At 37.8% G+C, this 24,998-nt stretch overlaps 1 protein-coding gene across 4 annotated transcripts in view; it reads right to left on the reverse strand.

Moving 5' to 3' along the window:
- Positions 1–24,998, reverse strand: part of larp4ab (La ribonucleoprotein 4Ab) — a 120,357-nt gene that overhangs the window by 39,111 nt on the left and 56,248 nt on the right. For 2 of the 4 annotated variants that reach the window (XM_039746729.1, XM_039746732.1), the window contains exons 2-3: positions 10,029–10,176; positions 922–1,089 (exon numbers count right to left, since the gene is read on the reverse strand). In XM_039746729.1, the coding sequence (XP_039602663.1) occupies positions 922–1,089; positions 10,029–10,176 (316 nt within the window). Of the gene's footprint in view, positions 1–921; positions 1,090–10,028; positions 10,177–16,284; positions 16,309–17,378; positions 17,485–24,998 lie in introns of those variants that run through there. The other 2 variants (XM_039746730.1, XM_039746731.1) reach the window with 2 other exon arrangements.

Raw genomic sequence — 24,998 nt, forward strand, 5'->3', positions numbered from 1 at the left:
AACTGAAATATCAGAACTCTTAAGTTATGTGCTTTATCTACAGGAGAGAAAAAGTCAAACTAAGCTATTGTAATTGTATGTTCCAGAACACTCAATGCATTTTACATTTTTATACTAAAACTACTTAATCACAGGATAATGTTCTTTAGCTATGCAGGCCTATACATTAGGCTTTGTGTTTCTTTATTACAACGCACGTTTTGCTGATATAACTAGAGTGATACTTTACGTATTTTATGACAATATTTTATGGCTGCAGTCCATACTGATTACATGCTTCAAAAGTCACATGACAAGTGTTGCTTTGGCTTATGCAACAGTCAAGGAAAAGTGGAATGGAAATCTGTCAATCATCCCCAAGTCACACTGAACAGCCTGTTCTGTAAAACTGAATTATGGGAAACACTATACCAATAATGAAGATGTCAAGTCATCCACAGAGATGGTATGCTGAGAAGCAGAGAATAGTTTTATAAATGAAGTAACAAGTATATGTATTCAGTTATTGTATTTGAAAACAAGCTTTCTTGGCTGTCAAAAGTGTTTTACCTGGACCAGGATAAAACTGATGACTTGTCATAGTTTCAGATTGCAAGACTGAAGTAAGAATCAATGACACATCAAGAAAAAGAGCTAGATGACAAACTTATTTAAGCATGTGGCTTTTAAGTGTGTGGAGTCTCTCAGATCTCATAATCTGTCAGGTCATCAGGAGAGAAGCACTGAGGTAACAAGTTCACCACAAAATAAGGTTGAGAATAAAAGGAGGAAAAAAGGCAAAACAGCAGCCAGATAGAAAGCATAAGGGGCTTGGGGGGCCATCAGTGCTCTGGCTCCCTTGAAGCGCAATACTTGATCATCATTGGATTCACCGCAATCCACCATGTTTAGAAGCCTGGTAAATGCAAACAGTTTACAAACCTGTTAAACCAGGAGACTCGTATAGTGGGAAGGTAATATCCAAGGCATCCATGCCATTAACGCCAACATCCTCTGAAGGAGCAGAGGTACTGTTGCCACTAGACTCCGCGGGGCTGGAAAACATCACGTCATACGTCTTACAGGCATCGGCCGACATTGGCATGTAAGCTAAAAGAAAAAAAAAATGAAACCAAAAGAATTAACCACCAGTGACAGAAAGATGTACCTTCCTTTAAAATGGCAACAGTCAATGATTCCATCAAAACCATCTGATACAATTACTGTATTTCAGCATAGTACAAGTTCAACAATAGAAATGGATTTGCAAGCATGCTCCATGGAAAGCAAATGATAAATCAAGTATCTGCTCTGGCAGTACTCATGACACAGATAACTAGAAAGATCATGGAGGAAAGTAAAAATCACAATACATTTAAAATTGATGTACAATTACTGTTCAGCATGCACAAAACAAGTGAAGCTGTACATATAAAATTATACAATCTCCTCCATTTACAACCACTGCTGCAACAGCAGAAATACAAAACAAAAGCCCCAAAGCTTAACCACACCTAACAGGTCAAGGTCCCAGTTCAAAACACAAACTTTTTTTTTTATATATATATAAAAGAGTAGGCCTACGTTTTGATAAAGCAAAGATGGAAAACGTAACCAGAGAATCCTGAAAGCATCTTTCTCGTGAAAAGGATGTGCATTAAGAAGTTTTTCTTTACACAAAGAACAATAGACACTTGGAATAAGCTACCAAGTAATGTGGCAGTCAGACTTTAGAGACTTTCAAAACTCAACAATGTTTTTTAGAAGAAATAAGTGGACTGGCGAGCTTTGTTGTGCTGAATGGCCTGTTTTCGTCTAGAATGTTCTAATGTTCTAATTACTGATCCACTGCATCTCCTTGTGTGTATAGTCAAGCTGATAAAAGTGAATTTAAATGAAAATGCAGCCACTTTCCTAAAGTTTAAAATGAGTAAAGACCAGGGAGTATGCTGATGTCCAGGTCAACTTGCCCTCCATAGCCTAGTCATTCTGGCCCCTTAATCATCTCATCTTTAATTGCCTCTCTCTCACCACTTCATCGTCTAAGAGCTAATGTGCACTGGCACAAAAATGGCTGCTGAAGCATCATCCTGGTGGATGTAACACATTAGCATTGGTTTAAGTGGCTCCCAACTCACTAAAGCACTGAATAGTGAGAAGAATGCTATACAAATGTAAAGATTACCATTATTATTAACACTAGAATCCAAAAAGCTTGCAATTATTTTCATTGTTCCTGACCTCCTTAAATTTTCCTGACAAACGGCAAGCTCGTAGCTTCTCATTCAATCAGATGAAGGCATCAATCACCCTGCTGCAATCCTCGCAGTAAAAGTTGGTGCTGAAGTGTTTATCAGCCGATACATTTTTAAGGCATTACATAGGTAACGAAATACTGTGTTTTGAGATGCATACATTTCATGCGTGTTCTGTGTCTACAATATTTGTGTTAAGTATAGAATGACAGAGGAAATGCGAGGCAAGAAATGCTAAACACACAGCTAAAACAGAAAATGTTTTCGTATGTCATAGTAACACAACAACGTTGACGTAAAGTATAGAATGTGTAAAGACTGATGAAGCCCAAATATCCAATAAGCATTTTTTCACAAAAGGAGTAACAAAACAAGTATGCTTACGCATTTCATTTTCAACCAGTTTCCATAGTGGTAATGCTGTACCGTCTCAGATCTATGCGGATGTAACAGTGGGAAAGCTACCATTTAGCAATTTCAAGATAACAGGTTTGAATCTCGTGTTGTCGCTGCATGTAGCACTTTCAGTAGTGAGCTGCTACTATTATCATATAATAAAAGCATACACCTGATGTGATGCTATAAAGTCCTGTGTAAATTTATGGTACTTGTACAAGTTAGAGCAGCTTAATCATTTCTTCTTGGATGTCTTGTTGAGCAAACAGACATCACAATGTATATGGTGGATGTTACTATTCCTTGCACATGGACATTCACATCAACGTCACATGAACAATTTTTTATTCAGTTGTATTCAAGAATCAAGAATAAAACTAAACAAAACAATCGTTCAAGTGACATGTTGATATGAATCCACATATTTGCAAAACAAAAGCGGGCTATTAGCATAGTGATGAGGAGCTACAAGCTTATTGACGCCAGTCAGGAAAATTGAAGGAGGTCAGGGACAACAAAAAAAAGTAAGCTTCAGGGATTCTAATGTTAAAGAACATTACAGGTGCATCAAAAACATAACACATGTAACCTTAATACTTATTTTTCATTTCACCGGTCTAAAAGACATAATGTAGGTCGAGGTATCGAAGTATGCTCTCCATTCAGTTAAAATTTTCTTTAAAATGTGAACGTAAAAACTGATATCATTAAAAAAAAGAGATATATGGCAAGCTATAACTTCTGTTCTCCAGAGGAGGGACCACGTAACCGTAGCCTGGGGCATGGTTGTAACATAGGCTGAAGCAATCCCTTTTACTCCAAAGGTTAACCAGTGCAGGACTGGAAGAGTAAAGGATTGTCTGTATTGGAGATGGACGATGGGGCGATAAGTCCATATCTTGCTAAGGAAAGCAAGTGTGCAAAAAAAGGTGTCAGACAGTACATAAAAGCCATGCGTTCAGATTGCTGACAGATCACCAGCTGCAAAACCAGGTGTAACTTTACCATTAACCAAGGACACTGAATGTAAAAACAAAACTGCAGTACTGCCACCAACCAGAAGATGCAACCATGGCTAAGAAGAGCAGCTACAGGCAAAAAACAGAATACCATCACTTACATACGACCACAAATATACCTGAGAATGTATTATGGTACTGGTATCACTGTAACTGAAAAGTTTACCTTTGCAAAAGAAAAGTCTTTGGAAGTCTTTCTAAACCCAGTAGGAAAGTTCAGACAAATATCTCACACACAAACTGTCTGCATGTCAGGTAAGCCAGTCCAGACTAGCTATGTGAGTAAATCAATGCCACCTTCATACTATATTTTTTTTCCTGAAAGAATTTTTTCATCCAGATTTTAACATTATTTCAAAAGTGATGTTTGTTCTGACAGCCACATCTAAAGCTCACTTCTTTCTCTGGTAGCTAATAAACGGTGTTGATCAAGTCTATCTCATGGACAAATTAATGCATCTCACAATTGGGAATGGGTGAAAAGGTAAGAACTTTACCCAAAAAACACCCAAACTTGTTTAAAGTATCAGGGCTGTGGAGTCTGGGTTGGAGTGGAGGAGTCAGAGACAATTTTGGGTACCTGGGGTCGGAGTCAGCAAAAATGTACCAACTTCGACTCCCAAAAAATTTAAATTGTAATGGAAAAAAAAAATTCAACAAGTTCAAATGTCCCATTTCACAAACAATAGTCATAACTAAGCTCTTCTCTGACATAAGAATAAAGCCCAATGCATAGTTGTGTTACTATTGGTGTGAAGTTCAGCTGAGCTATTATACAACCTGACATTCACATATTTGTAATCTGGATTATGGTACATTACAAAAAGGGTTTTCATTTTATTTTAGATATAATGTGCTTAACAAGTTGAGTGTAAACAAGTGTAATGATGTAGGTAGGTGGAGGTGTGTGCTATGGCCTGATGTGTGTTCAGGGGTTCTTGTCTTTTTGTTGAAACTGGCCAATACAGTAGAGAGTCGGCTTCCTAGCCAGTAGTTCTCTGGTTAAATGACGTGTATGTTGCCTTCCTTCAATCAACATGGAAAATACCTTAGCATGTTAAATACAGAGGAGTCGGAAGTACCGGAAACTAAGGAGTCGGAGTTGAAGAATTTATCTACAGACTCCACAGCCCTGTAAAGTATTATTAGTTTTCATTAAAATAATAAAACTCACTCCTAATACTCTTCACTAAGGATGTTAAAATCCAGTAAATTTAGTAAACATTTTGCATAAAGAATTGGAAACTACTGATGCTCTGATTGATCAGCCTATTGAAAACAGACAATTTTCAGTTAAATTGACTAGATCTGTAACTGATAAATAAATTGGCACATTCCAAAAAGTGCTTTTTAAAAAATCTGTGTTTTTTGTGATCCCTTATGCACAATATTATGGTACTTAAGTGCACAAGACATTTGCTGCCAAAACATACAGAAGCTGCCTTAATGAGTTCAGACCTTTTCGTCTAGTGCTTTAATTAAAATGGACACTCCTTGTCGGAGTGTGAATAGTAAGCAAACTTGTGTTTAGCAAAGCCAGCTTACATTTTTAATTAGAAAAATGGATGAAGAGTTTAGCCTTGCTGCTATTTAGAGGGGGAAAAAAAAAAAAAAAAAAAAAAACACCAAAGGCCTGCTAGCTTAAGAGCAAAATTTGTCAATTTTACATGTACAAACATGAACATTGTTAGAATTGTGACTTGTAATTAGGACAAGCATTTTGGTTTATTTTATGCATATATATTGTGGATAAATAATGTGGATAGTTTATTGGTTAAAAACTATGTATTTTCATGTGAATTTAATTTGTTAATAAAAATGAACAGACATTTGTGGTTTGCAGTTTAATTGTAGACATACAAAGATTTAACACTGACACAGAAAATAAGGCTTCTACACATTTGGTTATGCACGAGAATAGTTCACTTTAGTTATACCGCAAGAAGTCACTCAACAGAAGAAATTGCAATACTACTGATTGTACTATATAACAATATAGAACCAGGTACATTAACTTGTATCAAATTAATATACACAAATAAAACAAAAAAACTAATTAAATCAATTGGAAAAACTTCAAAATATTTATTCTGAAAGTAAAAACTGGGTCAAATGATGTAAACAAGCTGCAAAGACAGATTGGTGGCTTAATGCCTCTTTGCATGTCCAGAATTATTTTGTGTGAGAGAGTGTGTGTTCATTTTTTTATCATCTAGCAAGTGCTCTGGTATAGCAAACAAGCTGCCAGATATCTACATTTTACCTTTCTTTTCAGTATCTTGAGCGCATGTTTTCATGCATTTGGATAAAAACAAAAACGCAGATCACAGAAACTACTCACACAAAAGTTTTGCAAATCAACAGGTCCCATGACAACTGAGAACAGTGCTAAAATCCCAGACATGGATCAAACACTTCTGAAAGCCACTGCAAGTACAAGCTCAAACTGGACTAAACAATAGGCTTAGACACTATAACAAGACAAACATGATGCAGCATGTTTGAAAACGTTAGGTCAGTTTCTTTGAAACTTACCATTGTACATATACTCAGCAAAAAAAAGAAACGTCCTCTGACTTTCAACTGTTTTTACTTTCAGTAAACTTAATGTGTAAATATTTGTATGAACACTAAAAGAGTCAACACCATAAGACATAAACTAAAAATGTTTCACAATGTGTCCCTGAATGAAGAGAGGCTCAAAATCAAAAGTACCAGTCAGTATCTGGTGTGGCCACCAGCTGCTTGAAGTACTACAGTGCATCTCCTCCTCATGGACTGGACCAGATTTGTCAGTTCTTGCTGTGAGATGTTACCCCACTCTTCCACCAAGGCACCTGCAAGTTCCTGGACATTTCTGGGGGGGAATGGCCCTAGCCGTCACCCTGCGATCCAACAGGTCCCAGACGTGCTCAATGGGATTGAGATCTGGGCTCTTCCACTGCGAGGATGATCAGCTGTCCTTCCTGTCTCCCTGTAGCGCTGTCTTAGGCGTCTCACAGTGCGGACATGGCAATGTATTACCCTAGCCACATCAGCAGTCCTCATGCCTCCCTGCAGCATGCCTAATGCACGTTCACGCAGATGAGCAGGGACCCTGGGCATCTTTCTTTGGGTGTTTTTCACAGTCGGTAGACAAGTCTCTTTAGTGTCCTGTGTTTTTAGAACTGTGACCTTAAATGCCTACTTTCTGTAAGCTGTTAAGGTCTTAACGACCATTCCACAGGTGCACGTTAATTAATTGATTATGGTTAATTGAACATGCATGGAAAACATTGTTTAAACCCTTTACAATGAAGATCTATAAAGTTATTTGGATTTTTAAAACATTATTGTTGAAATACACAGTCCTGGAAAAAGGAACGTTTCTTTTTTTGCTGAGTATATATTCCCAAACACACACAGTAGAAACTGAGACTATTTTTTTTTTTTGTTTTTTAGACCACTGTTAAGTTGTGCTGCGATGTGCCCATTACACAAGTTGGTGACCCTCACAAAACTATTCTGATTGAGTTGTAAATGAGTCTGCCAGCTCTCTTCCTATCAAAGTTTCCTAAAGTTTCCAATTGCCTTTGTATTGTGTAGGACACCACTATACTCACTGACACATTGATATATATTTTTTTTATTTCTCTAACGGCCTACACATCTAAGGATAATAATGCTGTGTCTCATTTCCTTTCTTAACTGCCATTTTCTTACCATTATCACTGGAATATTGTCTAGTGGTACTTCAGAGTGTGTAGCAACAGTGTCGCAACTCTGCTATAAGACAGATTGACTGGTTAAGTAATCGATGGAAGTTGGGATACCTGTGTAATTTAGTTGCTTCAGCTTGCAAGGTTTAATTTACTTTAATTGCTGCGTAGGTTGTAATTTATTAGTTGTCCCTGATGAAAGTCCATTTGTAACATTAGGAAATTTCTTTTTTGTTCAGATTTTGCTAACCTAACCTTTGAATTTAAACCGCTGGAAGTTTACTACTTACCTTTTCACCATTTTAGGTAATTCACTGTATTTCAATTGAATAAATTTGAAGAAAAACAGATGTTCTAAAACTTTTGACTCGCAATGTGTGTGTGTGTATACCAAGTCCTATTTATTAAATGAAAATGTAATAACAGATATTAACTTTTGACCACTTTTGTGCATATGTGTGTATATACACATCTTATAGCCTTATTTATTCAATGAAAACGCCATTACCAGACATTTGGACAGGAACCCAGCATATGCAGGCTTGAAAAAAACATGATGCACATAACACTTGATAACCAACACCCTCCAAATCCCACCTAATCAATTCCCCCAAACATCCACCTGCCCTCCCCCTCCTCATTTGCTATATATTGCCTTGTATATCTGTATGTTAATCATGTTCCTCTAATAATTCCTGGAAGGAGTCAAAAGCAAAGGAATAAAAACCTAACTATTTCACTAAGATATATGTGATTCATTTTCTCCCTATCTGGATTTTCAGATATATAGATATACACACACACACACACAGATATAGATATATACACATAGAGATATATGAGATATATACACATACATACACATAAATACATACATATATACACAGACAGATATACAGGTAAAATTCTGTTACAATGAACTCCCAGGGACCTAAAAATTTTTTTGTTGTAGTGAGATTCTGTATGTCACTACAGTGCTTTCTTTAACTTGCGCCCAGGCGTTTGCAATCATTTCAATAGCTGCTTTCGCGTTAATTTTAATCTCCTCCTGCCCACAAGTTATGCTGACAAGAATTTTTTTCTCACCATTTCCTTGCGATAATACACTTTCAGGGTACAAATGATACCCAAATCTAATGACTGAAGCACTTATGTGCAATTGGGTGGGAGGAATTCAAAGCAAACATTATCTAAATGCGGAAGCATGTTGTGTGCAGCACAGTTACCAAATCAGGAGCCGAATCATCCTTTTCTTCTTTATACTGTGAATTTCTGAACTCTTGAGACACACACACACCCCCCAAAACAGGAACTACACGCAGAAGTGTGTCCCGAACAGCGATTGTGGTGTCTGTGGAAGATTGTTTGTCCGGTGCCAGGGCAGAGCTGAAACAGGCTAAAACAGAAGCACATCATTAAAGATCGGGGTTGTGCTATAAGTCCCGGTCTTGCACGCCAAAACACAAGGCTGAGTCTCAGTACTTTAGCAAAACCAGCTTTATTCAGTCTGAAACAGGAACGGCACACTTATTTATTGTAGCGTGATATGCCACTCTGCTATACACAGACACCGCAGTCAGGTAGGATTGTGGCCAGTTCAGTGATCAAGTAATCCTGTTACTTGCATTTAAAAATGTACCTTGCACCACCCATCGAGATCTTTTCTGTTTGCTTTGCTGGGGAAATGCAGCATAGCTTTGCGCCTGTTCCTGCCCCGGCAACAGAAAAACAGTCTTCCATAGAGGCGGAGATCGCACTTCGGGGTGCTCTTCGTGTGCTGTCTAGCTGGGGGAGGTCCCAAGAGTTTTCAAACCTTACATTTTCTTGAATGAGTGCCACATTAATAGGAATGTTTCTTGAACAAGCATCACTGAACCACATAAAAACGGCTTTTTCAACGTCTTCAAATGCACAGTTCACGTACATTTGCAACCCGAGATTTTTCTTCTTTTTTAGCTCTGGCTTTCAAGAAAGTTGACAGCGATGGCAAAATTCCGAATTCACTGGCAACGTCTTTTTGCCGCAATCAAGAGCTGCAAAAATGTAGGTTTTTTTTCTAATATGAACAGTTATCGTTTTTTTTTGTGCCTGTCGTTTCTATAGGAGGGTAACAATGAGCTAAATTCCAATGGATGTTTTTCAAATGTTGCCAAGCAATAAGCAAAAGGTATCACTGAAAACAGCAGGAAAACAAAAAAGGCAAAAAACAGTACGAGGAAAGTTCGAAGAAAGAAAAAAAATTACAATGTTTGTTTGGGGGATTGTCGTGCACAACCAGCTGCTCTGTGGATGATTCATTCCAGGCATTTCAAGGTCTTTTGGGCACTTTGTTGTATTGAAAGTATCTGCTGAATGTACTTCGCAGTAACGAGATTTCTATAGACTTGTGTCATAATGGGAAACTGTCAAGACCATAAAAATGCTTCATTGTAATGAAAATTTCGTTGTAGCGGAATTATATCTGTGTGTACGTAGATATAGACATATGAGAGAGATAGAGATATATAGCGGGATAGATAGATAGATGGAAGTATATAACAATATTATAAATATATATATTTATTATATACACACACACGGAGTGTTACATCATGTTAAGCATATGTGAAACTTAAATTTAAAAAAGCAACATGCTACTATTAAATTTCAGTATATATGACTAATATCTATGGAAAGCTCACCCTCAGAGTACGCCACTGTTGTGGGGGCTTCGTCCTGCCAGGAATTCTCTGTCCCGTTAGCAGTTGCTGGACCAGTTTCAATGACACCCTGCGGAATTTCTTGCCAAACTTTTGCATTCGGATTCAGGCCAGCCCCTTTAGAAGTAACCTAGAGTAAAAATAAACGCAGTTAGAACATAACCAAATATGTAAATAAACTTCAAAATACCTAATTACTTTTCAAGCTGTAGGGTATATGGGGAAGGAAAAAAAACAGCAAAAGAAGCTTGCCAATTGCAACCTAAGAGCACTGCACTGGGAAGAACATAGATATCTCAAAACAGCATGGCCTTGTCAATAAAAAGAAAAGAACACAACAAAGGCTTAAGAGCTGCTTAAGGAGGGCCACCCCATCATCATTGAAATAACGGAGAACAGCGAGGAGAATTTGAAAAGAACTACCAGAGTCACATAATTTATACACAGTCCTTGCCAGCAGGTTTTTTTTCCTGAAAATGTATCTTGAAGACAGTAACAAATGAAATGAATGGTTTTCTCTGTTACTATATTTCACATATCTGTGCACAGAACACAGAATTGCATCAACTGTATAAATTTATTAACATACGCATTACCATCTTATTTTGTACACAGGTATATGGTTTCTTTAATAATTATCTTTACTTTTCAGTAAACAGCAAAGCTTCAAAAAGGTGGATAATTTGTACTTTAAAGACCACTAAATTGCATTTGCACTTGTTAATCAGAATTGAGACATTTAGAAGAAATAGAGTTTCAGATGAGTGCGCTGGTGAATTAATATTGAGTGTGCAGCTAACATTTCAGCTTTGCTCTGATGATTGGAGGGTATGCAAACAGACCACTGGCATTTTTACTTAAAATAAACAGGTTAATTAACCTGAAGTAAAATGAAACACAAAACAAAATTTTGTAACACTGATGACGTGAAAGAGCAGTCCTTCATGACTGAGGCACAAAACAGGAGGTCAAGATCTTGTTAAACAAACAAAAAATAAAACTGCCCAATAACTACCAAGCTGATAAATATTTACAACACAACAAACTTATTATGGAGCAACAAAAAGCCATCAAGATGTTGTAATAATACTGTAAGAGTATAAGAGCAGTCTGGCTAATGACTAACAGCACTCTTATTCTTTAAATAATTAAAAAGAAAAATTTTCTATTAACTTCTTTTACTATCGGGGACATTTTTATTTTTTAGTCTTAAGCAAGTAGTCATAACAAAATTCCAACAAACTTATTTTAAACATGATTGAGCAACGATTTCATATAACAGGAGAGGAGATGGCTAGCTAGGCCATGAAACAAAACCGTTCTAGGAATTTTCAGTCTTAAGATGCTTTCCCACCACAGGTACATTGCTTTCAGGACCTAATGAGCCCCTGGACCACTTCTTATGCAAAATATGTGATGTGGTGCAAAGAAAGACGTGTCTGGGAGTTCATTGGGTAACCCCCCCTCATTACTGCTTTGACATGGCGTATTGTGTGGTGCACCAGGGAGGCACCTATGAAGAGTGATGTGGTTTGAAATGCAACACCTTCTTCACCTGGGCTCCATCTTCACCGATAGTTCTCCAAACTACTAACAGATTGGTAAGATGGCGCCTGGGTTTGTGGTCAACCAATCAGCACAATTCAAAGCCAGAGCCACACTCACCATAGTTCCTGGCTGAACGAAAAGTACATGCCGTGGAGAAGGAGCTAAAAAAATAATGTAGCAGGAACTACAAATGGCCCAAGTTCATGCGGTGAGAACCCTACAAAAGTCCGCAAGTTTCTAAAACTCCGTGGTGAAAAAGCGCCTTTAGACTTCATTTAAATAATCAGGTTGAAGGCAAATGATGTGTTCCTGTGACTGCCAGTTGTGTAGTTTGAACATACTCCATGATTTACCCCAACAAAATCAATCAGGTTAGGTTTTCTCACAAGTCCGAGGGACAGGACAATGTGTGCAAGAGCTGTCAACCAATGACTATCTACTCAGAATTACAAAGCGTATCATGCAGTTGTGAGGAATAATGCATGCTGGTGCTTTGGTCATTGCAATCAGAAGAGAGGCTTGTCTGTGTAATACATGTTTTACATACCATAACAGAAAAGGAAAAAAGAAAAAAGGCAGAGATAGCACCTGAACTCACTACGACTACAGACCCTTCATAGAGCACAGGCTCTGTCAGGCAGCACATAATTGACAAACAGAAAATGGGGTTTGCCCAAAATACTTTGGAATTGTGAAACTGGAAAGTTGTCACTAATTTGTATAATTTAACATTTCCATCAATTTCTACCTGTGTAAACTGGCCTGCTCTGGCACCAAGAACAACTTCTTAAGTCATCAAAGTTGCTATCCCCTCCAACTAGATGTTGTGTAAAGAGACATTGGATTTTGTATACTTTGGTGTGAAAATACCAGAGTCATTTATCTTTAATCTTCCAGTAATCACAAGGAAATTTGTTTAAAGATCTGTAATTGCAAGGTAGGTGAAATCATTAGCAATTGTTATACACTGCATAAAGGGGATTAAAAATGGATTAAAGTGAAGACAATTCAATGGTAAACATGACTTTTATGCCTTGAAATAAAAGAACTGCTGTAGAATTATTTGTAAAGCATATATAAATAACTTGCACAGCTCGAATTGTTCTCTGGGAACAATTTGGCCCCGTTTTCTCAGAGTCTGGCTGAAAAGTAAACTAACTTAAGGTTTCATTTTAATCTTCACTTAAGTTAGGTGCACAACTTTCACAAAGCACTTTAACACACAAGTCTGTTTCTTCTAACACCACATGACATCCTCTGACCCTTCAATTCCAACTTCACTGCCTACAAGACTAAAAATACCACAGCCCGCCTCCAATATGAATGCTCTGCCCGATTCCACACAACCACAGGCAGGACAACAAGTTTAAAATAGTCCCACACTTGCTCACACTAAGCTGATTACAGGCGTGAGAGATGCGCTGAACTGTATGAAACCTGTCAGGCAAAAATAAGTTATGTCCACAAGAAGGCGAACAACAGGAAAATGAGCAACACACCAAGGTGCAAAAGTCCAGCATCATGTTAATTCACCTGTCCACTGTCTAACATCTTTATAGTAAAGAGAGCCCAGATATTCACACACTGACAATTTAATTCACTATTGACATTATTGACTACTTCCAAGTACAATTGGAAAACTGAAGCTTTTAAATTGTATGCAAACATTTAAAATTATTTAACTGACACAAAATTGTATTAGCCAAATTTCTTGCATACCTTCAAACATTACATTTAGGTAAATGTCATGGCCACTGCAAAAATAAGGAAATGAACCCAAATCATTACTATTGACAAGAGTATAAAAATGCACTCATTTTCAGAACCACCCAAGTCAACACAGAATGATGGATCAGCTGCATTCTGTTCATCTCTAAGATATAATCATAAATAACTCTGAGCCTTCTTAGCAGCAAACATTATTATGCTAAACATCTTAAACCTACAAACATGAATTACTTTCATGAAATCAGCAAATATATGCTGGAGGGTAACTAAAAAAAAGTTAATAAGGTGCACAACAATGTGTGGAGGGAGAACAGCTACATACATACAGTGTCAAAAAGGCTAAACTAAAATAGTTTGTATTGAGAATGACAGCAAAGTCATTCAGTGTAAGAAACAGACCTATGGAGAGAACACCACCACTTCTATGAAGGAACATTTTGGAAAAAAAATTAAAATGCTAAAAAAAAATGCAAACGATGATAATAATTACAAAGTATTCCAATAAACTAACTGAATGTGCCATAAAATGCTTTTTGTTGTTTATATATATATTTTTTTTTTTCCCAGTGACATCACATGCAACTTGGAATAAGCCTTTAAATTAAAACTGTCACTTTCAGAAACCAAAGTCATGGGCAGGTTCTAGTGAGTACTTTGTTTCGACTGGCAAATCATCAGTAGAGTTGATGTAAATTTTTGACCATCAACAGCCACATTTACAGCAGATATTTCCAATGCACACCTGTTCATGAACACAAAGCTTCTTGTATTCAAGTAGCTGCTTCACACAGAAATCTGTGAAAACTTTTCCTTGCAATCAAATCCACCAAGGACAGGCAGAGTCAGAATTTTAAGTTTGCACTTCACTTTTGACTCCTCAGTCAAAAAACGGTTCTCGCTAGAGGCCACCTTATCAACTTAATAAAATGAAAATGACAGTTTACATCTCAAGCATGTATTTCACATTGCATGTAATGGCATTAAATACATCCATCCATCCATCATCTTCTACATCACCTAAATCCAGAGCACACAGGTGCAGAGAAACTGGAGCCTATGCCGGCAAACACCGAGCGCAAATCAGGAACACCACCTGAATCCTTGATTTGTGTCACCATATTGCCTGAAATGAATGAATAATCAGATAAATAAGCAACAAAATCCACTGACACGTAACATACACTCATATTTTTGGTATTTATGGTCACATAAATCATACATACATTGTTCACTTAAGACGTACACCACCAGTCAATACTGGGAGACACCTAGAAATACATCAATTTCTATCAAAGGCATGACTTTTTGTTTAATCAAGATGCCATTATCATTATTTAAAGCTACATTTAATATATTACTAGTGTAACTAATGGCTATTACTGCTTGCAGTAACGGATTACTGAAACAGACTGTTTCTCTAATAACCAATTAGCACCTCAACATGAATAACTTATGTTAAGGTAAGAGAGTTGACCATTTGGGCACTGAAGGAATAGCTTCTGAAAATGGTGCTTTGTTGTCATATGTTAAATAGTAATTTCAAGCAGTAAGAGCCATTAGCCATAAATACCATCTTGGCCGTATTTTTAAATCCACAGTATGTCTTCATAAAAAGGTGCCAATTTGTAACAAAAACATTAAACTTTTTGTGTGCATCTAACCTTTTGATTCGTAGTGTGTACACATTTAGATGAAACCAGGCACATCTATTTCTAAACTTTAAAAGAAGAAAAAAAAAAAAAAAAAAAAAGGAAAAAACTTACAAATCCCGAAGAGAAAAATATGTTTTCAAATTAATAATCCAGGTGAAAAAAAAAATTCCATTACCCTGGGTCAATTTATTATAAGGTATTTCGGCAACTTCCATTTACGGGCAGTTCTTGGCTTATACCTGATGCTTGCTGGGATAGGTGAGTTTATAAAATGGATGGAAACCTGTGACACTTCCAAATTACAAGTACCTAAATATAAATGGGTCATTTGTAAATAAACATTTGTGGAATTTACAATTAAAAGTGACATATATATATATATATATATATATATATATATATATATATATATATATATCCGCCTGTTGATCTCACGCTCCATTATTCCCTCACTCGTGAGCAAGACCCCGAGATACTTGAACTCTTCCACTTGGGGCAGGATCTCGCTCCAAACCCTGAGAGGGCGCTCCACACTTTTCCGGCTGAGGACCATGGTCTCTGATTTGGAGGTGCTGATTCCCATCCCAGCCGCTTCACACTCAGCTGCGAACCGATTCAGAAAGAGCTGAAGATCACGGCCTGATGAAGCAAACAGGACAACATCATCTGCAAAAAGCAGTGACCCAATCCTGAGTCCATCAAACCGGACCCCTTCAACACCCTGGCTGAGCCTAGAAATTCTGTGCTGGCCTGGGAAAGCCTTGGGATTCCCCCGGAAAAGCTAGAAGAAGGGGCCGGGGAGAGGGAAGTCTGGGCATCCCTGATAAAGTTGCTTCCCCCGCGACCCGACCTCAAATAAGCGGAAGAAAATGGATGGATGGATATATATGTATCCTCCTTGATAAAAATAACTAGTAAGAAAATATGTAATAAAACTTACAAATCAAATAACTTGATGTGACAAAAACAGGCCAAAAACACATCACTCCCAAGTAGTAGAAATTAGAGGCACAAAAACTGATTACAAGTTGTGGCAATTTGTTCTGTTAAAAGGACATCCATTCACATTTCAACTGTCAACTAACCATAAACGCTAGGTTAGCTACCTTATTATAACTACAAAATAAAATGTTGGCTAAATATTTTAAAATGACATTAAGTTTTGTTGCTCACTTCCCCAGACACTCCAATTAAGTTTATTATTTTGGAGTTAATAGAAAAAACACTTAACACATTAAAAGATATTTATATGTCCATTTCCCTTATAACATAATACTGTCAACGTTGAAATACCACAAAGTGGAACCTGCCTGCCACATGTTGATCCTTCCCAGGAGTCATTTTTCCTGCCTTGCACCTAATGCCTGCTGGGATAGGCTCTAGCTTCTCGGGACCCTGTTCTGGATAGGCAGGTTTAAAAAATGGATTGATGAATGTTGATGAAAATGGGCGACTTTCAAATTACACGAACCTGAAAACAAACTGATATGCACCAGTGAATAAAGTCAAGTAGTAATTAGAATTAACAGTGACACATACATGCATCTTTTTTGGTACCGAAATCTTGGGTTGGGAAGGAAGGTATTAAAATTTACAAATTAAACAATTTGAGAGGAAAAATAACTCCGAACACCAGTTAAATGCGCAGAAACAGATTGCCACAAATCCTGTTAGAAGGTCGTTAATTCATGTAACAACTGTCAATTATGCAAAAACATATCCTTAACATGTATATAAACTACAAAATAAAATGTTGCCCGCAAAAAAAAGTCCAGATTTGCCCGGAGAACAAAAAGTTCGATCTATCGATATTTTAAAAAGACACGGGAAACAAGCAACCAAACTTTTAACAGCCTCCAGTGATGTTCCTTATTTCGATGGTAAAAGAAAACATTAAACACAGGCACTTGTCTGTTTCATTATGAGTAATTCCTTAAACTTAAAAACACCACCACTGGTAACCTGATTTAAACATGAAGATCCCCACCCGAGCTCACTGGGTGCTGAATGGACTCCCGAACTCGAAAGCCTATGGCCTAATGGCGCCGGCTCACCGCACAGTTCAAAGGTGTCAAGTCCGCATGGCGTAACCTTCAGCAGGCCTCTGCCCCCACCCCCACGAGTCCTAGACTGCTGACCCCGTTTGCTAACGATCCACGGTGACCTTGGCCTCGGCTTCGCACTCGAACGTTCACTTCTTGAAAAACACAAAGTTCCTTTGGACAGCGCGATGAATTAACGCACCGCGTCCCGGCCTATGCGTCCGGTGCCGGCCTGAGAAACACATGGCCTGCATGCCGCACCGCGTCACCCTACACTTTAACCTCACGTCGCTCGGTCGCTCCCTCCCTCCATGCCGTTCGCCAAGGGTTCCCCGTACGTCCAGACTGTTAATTCTCCTCACCTCCACGAACAGCAGCATCGTCGCTCGGGTCGAGCGCGAAGAACGACCCGGTTTGAAGCTAACGAGCTCCGTACTCCCGGCAACTCGGCTACTGTGTGTGCTGCTTCGCTCGCGGACTCCTCCTCCTCATCCTCCCCCCTCTACCAACCCGTACGCGCTCTGCCGCTGGTCCCACGTCCGCCATTGGCGTCACCAACTGTCACTTGAGCACCTCTGGCCCGCCTTCCACTTTCCGCTTCCGGCCAGGGCAAGCACATGGCGGCACTCAAGTCGTCTGCCGTAAGGATCGCGGCGCCCCCTGTCACCTCTGAACGAAAACGAGGCTGATAAGCAGCTTGGCTAGAGAAGGGCTTTGCGGAATATGATAAACACTGCAAAGGTTGGTTTTAAAGCCACGGAGACTTAAAAACAAGTCATCACTGTCGTGTCGCTTAAGTTCCCGACTTTCAGAGTGTGCGCGTACACGAAAAGGTACACAGTGACGGCAAGGACAGGACAGAAACTAGAAAAATAAAACCGACGACGACAATGTCAAATTCCATTTTCAACTTTTGCGATTATGATCCCTTATGTACAAAAACGAGTTCTACACAGTTGTCTAATTTGAAATTATTGATAAAAGGAAATTAGTGTAAAAATAATTTATAAGAAATGTAATGATTTACTTTAAGAGGTATAAGTACATCATAAACGAGAACAGTTAAGTCAAATATTTAAGATATGTTCTTTAAATGTAATAAATGTTCTTCAATGCCTTGGACTACATGAATCCCCCTGTTGTAGACCACCTGGACCCACTGCGATTTGACTAACTAAAAAGGAGTGAAGGATGCAATTGTCTGTGAGGGCCAATGCTGGCAGCACTTTGAGGATTCTCTCTTCTAAGATAATGTATAAATGTTATGAATAATATCTAAATTTAGAGCATATATATTATTATTATGCAGCTATTATGGAGAAAATAATAAATGTATTGAACATTTTTATACATGTGTGCCTTCCAAGGATTCGTCTTACTTTAATGATGTATTTTAATGAGAGAGAAAAAATGCAACAGTAATAAGAATGTTGATATCCTAATTTTATTGTAATTAAGTAACAAAGAATCTGTGTAATAAATCTCTTCATTTTATTTTCAAAATTTTATCGACAAGATAAAATTCAGCAACTTAATTCCAAATTAGTTTACTAATTGATGACATCATTTGTGAATTCTATAGAAATATTAAAGGCAGCCAACACACTAAATCCTTTATCTGGATATAAATGTTATGTATTTAATTTGTACTAATGCAGGTGGTTATCTGTGTTATGTAGTTTAATATTCCCCAGGTTTATGCAATTATTTGAGTGTTATCTTCTATTTTATTATTTGCAATGTAGTGCTACAATATATAAAATGTATTAGTTACAATAGTAATATTGTTGTAATGAATATACATGTACAGTACAGGCCAAAAGTTTGAACACACCTCCTCATTCAATGTGTTTTCTTTATTTTCATGACCATTTACATTGGTAGATTCTCACTGAAGGCATCAGAACTATGAATGAACACATGTGGAGTTATGTACTTAACAAAAAAAGGTGAAATAACTGAAAACATGTTTTATATTCTAGTTTCTTCAAAATAGCCACCCTCTGCTCTGATTACTGCTTTGCACACTCTTGGCATTCTCTCGATGAGCTTCAACTGAATATAAAACATGTTTTCAGTTATTTCACCTTTTTTTGTTAAGTACATAACTCCACATGTGTTCATTCATAGTTCTGATGCCTTCAGTGAGAATCTACCAATGTAAATGGTCATGAAAATAAAGAAAACACATTGAATGAGGAGGTGTGGCCAAACTTTTGGCCTGTACTGTACATCCAAACTTAATCTGTTCGAGTTCCAAGACAATTTTTCCCCTTTAAAACAATAGAAACTGGATTGATCCGTTCCTGGTTTCCCACAAACTCAATTTTCAAAGTGATTTTAACAGTAAATACATCCATCTCTTCCATACTTTTCGATCTCCTAGAGGTCAGTGTCGTAACCCCTTTCGCCACATCAGCTGCTTTGATAGCTTCGTTATTTTTCAAAAATCGTATAGTCAATTTAGACACCCCGAACATAGTAGTGAGATCAGCCACACGTGTGCTGCTTTCATGCTTAACTATTAAGATCTTAACTTCACTTGTAGCTCTAACAGCTTTCCTCTTACTCTTATTTTCCTCACTACACTTTTTAGGACCCATGGCGAATACACCAAGTTGTTATTATATAAAAAGACATAACACAAAACAGGCACAAAAGCATACAATTAGCAGCAAAAAATCACAGAAGATGCTTTCACTACAGCTTCTGACAATGAACAGAACGACAAAGCTAACGGTGGCCCGATCACTGGGGAAACGTATGCACAAACGCACACAAACAATGTGCTGGGCATTCAGATTCCAAGGCAAAATTTGCTCGAATTTTTCATTCTAATTCCTTGGTCAATACTGTAATTCATAAAACATAAGAGAACCATATCAAAGTCAGCTTTTTCTAATTGCATTATGAATATTCTGGTTGAATGACTAACTATTAAATAACCAACTGGGTGAAAGTGAGAGATCTGCAGGAATGTAGACCTGAGGAGGAGTAAGCATTCATAAAAATAGAGGAACATCCATCCATTTTCTAAACCTGTTCTACTCCTGAGCTGGGCCACTGGGGACCTGCAGGGTGCAAAGCAAAACTAAATAAATATGCAAACTAATAAATGCTTTGTAAATTTGGATAAACAAACACCACAATGATACGTGAGCACATACAATTAAATGTGTCATGCAAAGCGTTGCTCATTTAATTGTGCCTTCATTTATTTCCGTGATCCAGAACACAAAAGGGCATTTTCATCCTTCAAAGTTGAGACTGTGGGCTCTACAGAGTACTTGTTTTATTAGTGAGGTTCATGCTCAAAAGGTGCAACTGCAAGAGAAGAAAACTACTGCAGGAAGCGGCAACTTTAATTATAAAGTAAAGAGGCTCGGAATTCAACGTCTGCAAATTAAGTGTCTGCTGCAAACGTGGCATTTGATTACAGAGGAATATTTCAGACAAAATTAATCAATATAAATATTATTAAATGTGACCATAAGTAAAAAAAAAATGGAATAATTAAATGTGTAATAAAATATACTTTTGTTGCTTATTTCTTTGTGAATTTTAGTGCTAGATAATAAGTATTAAAAGTTTGACTTTGGTATCAAAACCAGCTTTTGGACCTCAGTGCCAGTACCAAAGCAGTTAAGAAGCAAATACCTAACAAGTCCAAAGCCCCCAGTCTCACTCCAGCCTCCTTGCTGTGCCACACACTTGCTCACCTCGCTGGTGTGCTGCGCCATAGTGCTGCAGGATGCACTGCCCCCCCTGTTGACAGGCGTTAAGCCACAATATTTCTCCATAAAGTGTAGCTTGCTTCAAAGTAATAAGGGGTGGGATCCCCAGTGGAGTTCAGATCACATCAAAGCAAAAGTATTGGCTGAGGGCTACGAAACAGACAAGGTGGAGGAATTGCAATTGTGGGTGTAGACAGACAAGGTGGAGGGTCAGGGGGCTGTTGGTTTAAGAGGAAAGCAGACAATTATTTCCGGTGCTGAAAATCCTCAAAATGCGGATACCATACTGTTTTAAAAGTTAAGTTTTTTGGTACTTATCCAGTACCTGTATACAGCACAGCCCTAATGCATTTATTTACATTTTTTCTTAAATGATTTTATTTCACATGCAACATGAAACAAGCTCTGAAAATAAAACTGTTTTGTTGCTCAAAGTTGAGATGGTGGGCTTTAACACGTACAGTATTGCTTTCTGATTGGTGAATCACCCATAGAATGGATGCAAACCTTTGATTATCAAGAGCCACACTTTCAGCAGACGCTTCAGATGAAACACCTGATTAAGTTGTCGTGTCCAACACACACAGTCACAACTTTGGAGCATGCGCATGAGCCACAGGATTCCCAAGTCAAGCAAAGTGCGCAAGTCCACTCACTAGAGCCCACTTTCTCAAACTTGACAAGTAATACTGACAGTTTCCATTTTAGGGCTTATTTCACAACTTTTGACTGTAAAAATACTACTAATGTTGCAAGGGGCCTGAGTTGCCTCGAAAGCTTGCATATTGCAATCTTTTTAGTTAGCCAATAAAAGGTGTCATTTTGCTTGATTTCTCAGTACATTCATAACGGATAACACAGTACAACACCCTAGTGCTACTGGTGTACAAAGCCTTAAATAATCTTGTCCCTTCTTGTATTTTGGAATGTATGTCCCTCCACACTTCAAATCGTAACTTAAGATCTTCTAATGGTGGTCTGCTTATAATTCCAAGAGGCAATCTTTAGAAAACAGAGGTTATTAAATATTGAATCCCTGAAGAATATGATAATTCTAGGCTAATATAGTCTATTAGAAGGACAACTAAAATGTAGCTATGAAAAAGCCAGGTTAAAATAATAGGTTTTTAATCATTTTTTAAAAAGGTATTTTAGTATTAGCCTGCCGAATTTCTGTTGGTAAAGTAGTCAATTTTAGGTGCATAACAGCAGAAGGCCAACTCACCAATTCTTTTTAAAATCGAATACTTTACCAACAGAAATTTGGCAGGCTAATACTATAATACCTTTTTAAAAAATGATTAAAAACCTATTTTAACCTGGCTTTTTCGTAGCTACATTTTAGTTGTTCTCCTAATAGACTATATTAGCCTAGAATTCTCATATTCTTCAGGGATCCAATCTTTGATAACCTCTACTGTTTTCTAATGTCTTTCCCAGTTTTTCTGTGGTGGCAATTTGCGCCACCAGCACCTCATCAAGGCACCATGCAGTCCCTTGAGATGATGGAATGAAGGCGGGTGTCCAAGCTGTCCACGAGACTAACTTCATCAAATCCTCCCATATGAAGAAGCCTGGAAACAAAGAGGAATGAATTATGAACAGTAGGGACTGAGTGCTCTTTTTGGCCTTGGAAACCCTGCAGATTGTTTGCTTTGTTTTTTTTTTTTTATTTCTGTCCTCCCGGCCATCTGACTTTAAGCACCAGACTTACACCATGATATTTTAATATAAGGACACTACTCTTCTACTAGTTATCTGTTTTATAAGATTTTACAGATTCGTTTTTTTTTTTTGTTACTTGTTCTAAAATATTATTTCTTAATCGTGTTTGGTTTTTCTTTTCTTGTAACTTTCTCTTTGACATTTTGCAAGGCACTTTGAGCTCCATTTTTTGTGTGAAAATGTGCCATAGAAAGAAATGTTGATGCCTTAGTTAAGTTAAAACAATTAAATATTTTATGAAATAAGCAAACTATACTTTGTGATATACTCAGATATGTTGTCACATTTTACAGTGTTTGTATGAGTGTATTTAATTTTATCCAGAGTATTCATTCATATTTGAGGGAAGAAAAAAAAAAAACACAGTACAGTACTCATTAGAGCCTACCTTCTCAACTTTGTCAGTTTAATATGACAGCTTCTATTTGAAGGGTTACTTCATGTTGCTTTTGGAGTTATAAATGCATAAAGAAATAAGCAACAAAAAGAATTTTCTGACTTATTTAATTGTTTATGCTCATATTATATTATTTGTTGTTACACTTCACAATGCATATCCATCCATCTTCCTAATGTTCTTCTTATCCACAGCAGAAGGATCCTATCCTATCCTACCAGCTAAGGCAGGAACAATACCTGGACAGGGTGCCAAATCCATCATAGGCCAAACGCACACATCCCCAGTCCAACAAACATACAAGTCTTGTGTGACACAGTAGTTATGCCTTTGGACTTCAAACCTAGAGGTTGTGGTTCAAATCCTGCCACTGACACCCTGAGCAAGTCACTTCACCCACCTGTGCTCCAACTGGAAAAAAACAAAGGAAATGTAAACAATTGTATCTCAAAAATTAAGTCACTTTGTCACTTTGGATAAAGGTGTCGGCCAAATAAGTGTAAATGTCTTTGCACTGGAGTGGAAACCCCAGGTAGGCACAGGGAGAACATGCAGACTCCACATGGTTGCAGCACAACACACTACACTACACTACCATGCCACCTTTGTGGGTTTATTTAATTTTGTCTGAAATATTCCGTCACACACCCCAAGCATAGCACATGACAAGTGAGGATAATGTCTCTGAGCCGTCCCAGATAGTCTCTCTACTGTGAATCCAGGAAACAATATTTTTTAAAACTCATTTCACTGTGGCTTGGCATTGAAGAGACAGGAATTTTAAACCACAAGGTTACCATTTAAAGCACTAAATCAAAGTCACCAACAGTGATATATACTAGGGCTGTACAGTCGGAAAGTGCCTTTAGCAAGGCTAATTGTATAAAATATGAAGTAAATAATCCTTGTTTAGAAATGAGTACATTAACAAGCGTAAAGTGCAAGGAGGCCTTGTTGAATATTTTCACTTGGGATTGGCCATCAGCAAAACGCACTGCTCTTGCTCTGGATGAATTATGATTTGCACTTATTCAAATACAGACTTGGACACATTTGTTGGTGCCCCTCCACAAAAAAGAACCACCTACAATTGTCACTGAAATAACCTGAAACTGAAAAAAAAGTCATTGGCACCCATCATAGTTCATTCCGTATTTAACAAAAATCAGACTTGGCTTTAGGAGTTTTGATTGAACAGAATGTTTCAAATAAGAACATAAATGAAAATGGTGTGGACAAAAACGATGGGACCTTTCACCTCATATTTTGTTGCAATCACTGCATACAAGCATTTCCCAGAGCTCTCCCCGAGACCTCAGTGCCAGCCTACAGGTCATTCCGCCCACTCTTCCTAAGCAAACTGCTTCAGCTGGGTCAGGTTTGAACAGGGGTCTTCTCCAGACTGACTGCATGTTTCATTTCTTTTCACAGATGTTCAATGGGCTCAAGGCCACTTCAGAAGAGTCCAATGTTTTGTTTGTAGCCATTTTTGGGGGCTTTTAGCCAGGTGTTTCAGCTCATTATCCTGCTGGAGGATCCAAGACTTGCAACTTACACAAAGCGTTCCGACACCCTGCAGTAAGTTTCTCCCTCGTCTTGATAGCTTTGACATTTCAGGGATGAACCTGCATGCCAGACGCAGCCCTAAAACATAACAGAACCACCACACACCCCAAAAAACCTTGTTGCACAGTAGGTCTGGTGTACTTTACTTAGAAAGCTAAATTTTTTAGTCTGTAGATATGGAGCTGATGTGACTTGCCAAACAACCCCAGTTTTGCCTCATCTCCTCCCAGATTCATTTTTAGGAACTTCCAGTCTGGCTTTTTTTTATGTTTCTCCTTCAGTCCTCCTGAGTCTTCTTCCATTGAGACCACTGTCGTTCAAAAAACAACTGATGGACCCTGACCTTGGAGATCAGCTTATCTCAGCTTATAGCCTGCCAATAGGAATTCGCCAGGCTAATACAAAGGAGCACTTAAAAAAAAAAAAAAAATGCTGAAAACACATTACTTTAACATGCCTTCTCATAACTTCATTTTAATTTAATCCTGATACTCTGTGCATTCAATTCATTATAATAACTATTCATGGTGGCTCTAAAATCCGTACTAACCCCTATTCTC

Source organism: Polypterus senegalus, chromosome 3 (assembly GCF_016835505.1).
Source record: "Polypterus senegalus isolate Bchr_013 chromosome 3, ASM1683550v1, whole genome shotgun sequence".
Classification (NCBI taxonomy): domain Eukaryota; kingdom Metazoa; phylum Chordata; class Cladistia; order Polypteriformes; family Polypteridae; genus Polypterus; species Polypterus senegalus.